This window comes from Tupaia chinensis, unplaced genomic scaffold, assembly GCF_000334495.1.
Source record: "Tupaia chinensis unplaced genomic scaffold, TupChi_1.0 Scaffold000340_1, whole genome shotgun sequence".
Lineage (NCBI taxonomy): Eukaryota > Metazoa > Chordata > Mammalia > Scandentia > Tupaiidae > Tupaia > Tupaia belangeri.
The window spans coordinates 2,125,862-2,132,817 of record NW_006159834.1 but is presented as its reverse complement, the minus strand read 5'-3'; the positions used below and the strand labels follow the sequence as shown (position 1 = coordinate 2,132,817).

General features: G+C 38.4%; 1 protein-coding gene across 1 annotated transcript in view; it reads right to left on the bottom strand.

Moving 5' to 3' along the window:
- STPG2 (sperm tail PG-rich repeat containing 2) overlaps positions 1-6,956 on the bottom strand; it is a 404,777-nt gene that overhangs the window by 397,398 nt on the left and 423 nt on the right. The window contains exons 2-3 of the mRNA XM_006152182.1: positions 3,783-3,895; positions 451-609 (exon numbers count right to left, since the gene is read on the bottom strand). Of these exons, the coding sequence (XP_006152244.1) occupies positions 451-609; positions 3,783-3,895 (272 nt within the window). The remainder of the gene's footprint in view (positions 1-450; positions 610-3,782; positions 3,896-6,956) is intronic.

Below are 6,956 nucleotides of genomic sequence, written 5' to 3'. Positions count from 1 at the left end.
ACTTTCTGTCTCTCTCTCTCTGTCTTTCTGGCTAGTGCACACGTCCTATAGCAAAAACTTCTCAAAAAATAAATAAATAAATAAATATAGTACTATTTGCTATTATTATATGTACTTAACACAGAGTTTCCGCTATATATAAGTAAAAGCACTGGGATGATTATTTAAATCTCCCTTACTCTCTACTCGCCATAGACATTGAAAGTGATTACAGATTTATCAAAAGCAAAGATGAAATTAGATACAAATATAGCTAAAAACTGAAGTTTATAAACCTCATTCAGAATTCACTTCATTATAAACTAACTGCAAAACGGATACTAACAGATCTATTCATTTTTACAGTAAGGCTTCTTAAATATACAACATCACTTAAAATCTTAAGTCTTTACTATTTCATTTTAACTAAGAGAGATGTCATTACAGGCATAATGTAAAATGGCGACATACTGATTGAAAGTGCTCTCTTGCTTCTAGTACTTTTCTGTTCATGATACCCAGTCTTTTAGGATAATCTTGATCATAGCTCGCTGGTCCTGGATTATCTGAAATAAACTTCTTAAAGCGTTTCTCCCGGTTTTGTAGACTATGGCCTCCTTTTATATTGTACTAAATTAGAGAGAAAAAAATCTTATGAAACAATAAAAAGAAATACTTTATAATTAATTATTACTTGGTAATATTTAATATTGTTATGAACAAACGGTTTAAAAATCCGACTTGAGAAAGTTAAGACCTTTGACTGAAGACATAGTTCTAGTAACGGAGGATAGTAAGAAATGATAGTTATACTTGTCAGTTTTCACTTCAAACTCAAACTAAAATTTACTGTACTTAGGGCACTCTAAGAGAAAGAAACAAAACTTGATTTTAGAATATAAACTGGAGACAGGAATTTCCAAAGCTGGAGAGAAATAAAGGATATATGTTTTGTAGTCCCCTGAAAAATCTGTACCTTTGAAAGGATCTTTTAGAAATGCTGGCATTCATATTACAGGTAAAAGCAAACATTCCAAGCTTGCTTAGGATTATTTATTTTCATGAGTAACATTTTGGTCATTCCCAGGGAAGTTTATGTAAGCTTACCAGCAAAACTTTGGTTTTATGGTTATATTAATTTCAAACATTGTTTACTGCACTGGAAAGAATCTTCTATGGTTCTCCATAATAAATATTTAGATTCTCCAGAATCAGGAAACTGTCAACTGACTAGCTGATTTAACTGCCAGTTAATTCAGATAAAATTCTGCCATCTACTTTCCTACAAATGGCTATAAGGCAATTATTCCAAAACTGATTCATAAGAGTGGCTGGCATTTGATTAACTAGCTAATTTTTTTTAAATATTGATTTATCAATAGTCCTTTCACATGTCAATTTTTCATAATCACAATTAACAGCGCCTACCTATTATTTGCATCTTATTCAGTTTTGTTCAGCCTTTAAGAATTATACAGGTGGGACCAGCAGTTAGCATAATGGCTATGTCGCTGGACTCCCATGTAGTCGACCACAGTTCACGTCCCAGACCCGGTGGCTTAAACTCACGCCAGGCGCATGTGTGTGTGCGTGCGTGCCCAAGATCCCAAGAGGAAAATGGAAGAGAAGGGATTGTGGTGTGGCCATCCCGCCTGAGGGGTGATTTCTCGCTTTCTGTCTCTCTGTCTCTGTCTGTCTGGCGAGCGCACGAGCCCTATAGCAAAAACCTCTCAAATAAAAGAAAAAAAAAGAATTATACAGGGACAGAACGGTAGTGCAGAAGTAAAATGCAATGCTCTCTAAACAAAAATAAATACACAATGGAGGTCTCTTTTTTTTTTTTTTTGAGAGGTTTTTATTGCTATAGGGCGTGAGCGCTTGCTAGAAAGACAGAGAGAGACAAAGAGACAGAAAGCAAGAAATCATCCCGCTGGGGGGGGTGGCCGCACCGCAATTCCTTCTCCTCCATTCTCCTCTCAGGATCTTGGGCACACATGCACACACTCCCGGAGTGAGTTTAAGCCGCCGGGATCTGGGACTCGAACAGTGGTTGATTACACAGGAGTCCAGTGACATAGCCATTACGTTAATTACTGGTCCCTTGGAGGTCTCCTTTTTAAAAGACAAGTCAAATTTCGTACAGCCCTGTAGTCTAGTGGTTAAGGGAAAAGGATCCCACATGACTTCCCACATAGTTCAAGTCCCAGACCCTATGCCTTGAGAAATATGCTGGACACATGTGTGTCTGTGTGTTCAAAATCCCAACAAGATTGAGAAATGGAGAAGAGATTGTGCCATGTCTACACTTCACTGAGGGGTGGTTTCTCCTTTTCCCTCTCTGTCTCTGGTGAGCACATATGCCCTGAAACAAATTTTAAAAAGAAAAAAAAAGATTCAAATTCTATTTTGACATGACCAATTCACTACTAGATTACTGGTTTTTTTTTTTGAGAGGTTTTTATTTTTTTGATACAGGGCACATGCGCTCGCCAGACAGACAGAGACAGAGAGATAGAAAGTGAGAAATCCCCCCCCGCCCAGGGGAGATGGCCACGCCGCAATCCCTTCTCCTCCATTCTCCTCTCAGGATTTTGGGCACGCACGCACACGTGCCCGGCGTGAGTTTAAGCCACCGGGTCAGGGACTTGAACCGCGGTCAACTACGTGGGAGTCCGGCGACATAGCCATTACACTAACTGCTGGTCCCTAGATTACTGTTTTAATAAGATCAGAATTACTAACTTTAAGGAGCTTAGGTCTATATAAAAATATATCTCAATTATTTATTTTGGAAAAAAAAATTAACATTACAAGTTGAACACAAAGTAAAATAATGGAAAAAGAGAAGACTATTTCAAATTTTGATTCTTTGAAAGCTATTACTTAGGCTCTAAGACCATGTAAGTCAATCTACAATTTGAATTTATATTGCATATTTCAACAAGGACCATACCTGGCCTCTTCGAGGCAATTTAAAGGTCTGTTGGGTTCAGCTAGACGCTGCTCTGTTTGAATGCAAAATTTATGTGAAAAGAACAAAAGAAGGTATTTATGACTATGAGAATACTGAAATTAGATCCACTATTTCTGAACCTGAATGGACCATTAAAGATATTCAAGTCACAGACTCTTCAGACTGTACTAAAATGGGAGACGGATGAGAGATAATGGCTATAGCTTTACAGTATGGCATACACACACGCACATACACACACACACACACAGTTCACTTTATTGCCATCCTTCTTATCCTTCTCCTATTTGTTTTCCTTTTTCCTTTTTTTTTTTTTTTTTTTTGCTAGAGGCTGTATCTGTATGTGCTTGCCAGAGAGGAGGAGAGTAGACAGCAATCCCATGGGAGAATGGTCATGCCGCAATCTCTTCTCTTTCCTCTCTCCCTTCTTTTGGGATTTTTTGGGGTATGCACACACAAGTGCCCAGTGTGTTTCTAAAGCCACTGGGTATGGGAATCTAACTGCACAGCTGGCCATGCTGAATCCTGCTGCCTTAAACACCAAGCCATGGAGCCAGCCTGCCATTCCTCTTCTGTAAACTTTGATCATGCACAACTTTCATGAGCCATCATTTATTCAAGAGTCCTGTTCTCACATTCCAAGAACCATGCATCATATAGCAATGTTTTCTGTCTTACAGAATATATAAAGAAAACCTAGTAAGGCAAACAACATTGAATGCACTCACCATTTTTCAAATTACAAAATACAGACTGAAAAGCATAAGGAAAAATTAAATATGGCAAGTGACAATTTAGTCCATTAGAGGAAATAACTTCATAAATTTACCTGTGCTTCTGAAACATTATAGTGTCCTGGACCTGGAGCCACTGTCTCTGTGGTAGAGGCAACAGTAAAAGCACTTTCTCTGGTTGCCGAAGAAAGAAACGGAGCAAAACCACCTATAAGGATAAAATCCTATCATTGGCACACAAGAGAGGTTTCCAAGGAGTTCAGAGAAAAAACACTCAAAATACACATAATTAATACCTTCAATTGTTGAGACTCTATTTTCAGAACTCATGGCTAGCCACAAAATTTATTACATTTAGAAAATTCTGATGTGAGATCAAATAATTAATATATATTAAATATAAGAACCTGTAGAACTGGAATTACTGAACAATAGAAATATATGCAAAATTAAAAAAAAAAAAGATAAAAGCCTTTTGGTTTCTAATCATATTTGGTTGGGATAAAAATGGCAGTTACAGGACCAGCCAGTGGTACTGCTGCTCTGTGATGGAGGACCCACTCAGGAAACCCTGCGTTCAGGTTCTAGCCCCCGTACACACTGGGCATGCATGCACATTCCTGTGGTCCAGGTTGGCCCAGGGTGGGGGCTGCATCGTGGCATAAAGACCCTGCTTAAAGTCTCTCTCTCTCTCTCTCTCTCTCTCTCTCACGGAAGAAATAAATATGCCTTTTTTAAAAATGTCAGTTATATTTGGGCTAATTTTCATCTTCATATGATCATTGCTTTATATTTTGAAATAGCACACACTATTTGCAGAGGATAGCATATGTAAATTTCTAGAAAGAAACTGAATATGGGTTTACAGGAGGTAAATAATACTATATCCTTGCCTTCCCACATACTTGGAACTTAGTAAATATTTCTTGATTGTATGACTTTAAACAAAGGTTTACAAATCCAAGAAACAAATTTCAAGCAATCATAATATCAAACAACATAGTCTACTTGAAGTCCGATTTTTTTTTAATTCAAGAACTGTACTGAGAAAATTAGTATAGTCTAAGCAACACAGATATTGAAGAAAAGATAGGAGAGAATAGAAGAGTCAACAAATAATAAAGGAATAAAAGTTAGGATTCATAACTTGTACACTAAAGAAAACTGCTGAGAACTGGTGACAATCAGTACAGTAAAAATCTTGCTGATCTGTACTAACAATAAAAGATACTCAGTTTAAAAACAGAAATAACTGTGTTTCTCTTAAGACCCATATGTATCAAAATGCAACTGAAATGAATAATTATTAATCTGGCAGCCAGGAATGCAGTGTAATGTAACTGAACCCATATGGGAAGGTGCCAGAATTGAATCAGGGCCTCTCTCCATACACTGGACACACACAAGGGCCCATAACCTGGGCTGGCAGAACCTGGAGTTGAATTGCAATGTGAAGACCTGTTAGAGGTTGTTTGTTTCTCTGTCTCTTTTAATCTTACTGAAGAAATGAATAAATAAAAACTTAGATTTTTAAGTTTTTTAAACTTAAAAAAAGTTTCAAAAAGTTTTTTTAAAAAATTGTGTTTGTTTTTGCAGCATGAAAGAGGTAATGAAAATAGACCTTACTCTTTTAAAAAATTCCTTGACCCGGTGGCTTAAAACTCACGCCGGGCACATGTGCATGCGTGCCCAAGATCCCGAGAGGAGAATGGAGGAGAAGGGATTGCGGCGTGACCATCCCCTCTGGGTGGTGATTTCTCGCTTTCTGTCTCTATGTCTCTCTCTGTCTTTCTGGCGAGCACACGCGCCCTATAGCAAAAACCTCTCCAAAAAAGAAAAAAAAATCCTCTTAAAAGACACAGAAGTTAAAAAATAAAAGTTAAAAAAAAAATGGTGGTTCCAGCAGGTGATGTGGAGATTAAGGCGGTCAGATCCCATATAAGACAGATTTTATAACAAGGAATACCAGGGATAACAGACAGATTTCATAGAGATAAAGGAGTCTGTTCATGTAAAGGATTTAACAACTTATAAAAAAATTAGCAAATAAGTGATTAGTTGCCAGCTCTATGGCCTGGTGGTTAAGGCAGCCAGATTCCACATGGCTGACCAAGAGATGGAGTCCCAGAGAAATGGGCAAGTGTACAGTTATACCCCAAAAGCCCAAAAGACGGGACAGATGGAGGAGGGATTCTTGGTTTGACAAGGGATTTGGGTATGGCATCATTCTCCATGAGGAGGAAAGTGCTTTGAGTGTACATACCTTCTCCAAAAAAAAAAAAATGTTTCATTTCAGTACATATATATGCCTTTCTGGTTAAGGGATAGCAAGGTCTGTGAGATACACAGGATTACAAAAAAAAAAAAAAGACAGCTGGAGGTTAGAAATACAGAATTAGGGCTGCAGGTGGTACGGTGTCTAGGATGCTGGACTCCCACAGGGGAGGCAGTTTGAGTCCCAAACCTGGCAGCTTACTTTCTCACTTTCCCTCTCTGGTCAAATTAAAAAATAACAAATTTAAAAATTAAGTATTTCTTTATAAGAAGTACACAGGATTTGGAGACTCACATAAACAGAGTCAAGAAATCAAAACTCTAAATCTAAACTGCACATTCAAAAATATGATGTAAGGGGGCTAGCATGTGGCATAAGGGTTAGAGTGCTGGGCTCTGCGACCGGGCCCACTTAAAACTGTCGCCAGGGCTGTGTGTATATATGTGTGTGTCCGAAATTCTGAGAATGGAGAAGGGATTGTAGGGTGGCCGTGGCGGGGTGGGGGTGAATTTCCTGTTTTCTGTCTATCTCTGTCTTTCCAGGGAGCTCACTTGACCAATAGCAAAAATCTCTCAAAAATAAATAAATAAACAAATAAAATTATATGACATAGGGCCAGCAGGTGGTGTGGTGGTTGAGACACTTGATTCTCACAAGGCCGACCAGTGTATGAGTCCTGGACCTTGCCACTTGAAAATCACAACAAATTAAATAGATTAAGTAAATAAACGCATATTTTAAAAATATGATGTGAAGTGGCTATATCTTAAGATTTGATTACTGTCCCTCATATGCATGCCTTTAAAAACGACAGTGCAGTCCACAAAGATATATACTGATTACATGTAAACCAGCCATCATGAAATTTAAAAATAAAAAACTTTAAAGTCTGATGCAGACAACCGTCGCAGCGTCAGCAGCCCCGCTTGGACCAGCTCGGAATGCCAGGCGAGGGCCGAGCCCTCCCGCGCCCTCCGGGCCTCCTTGGGCCTCC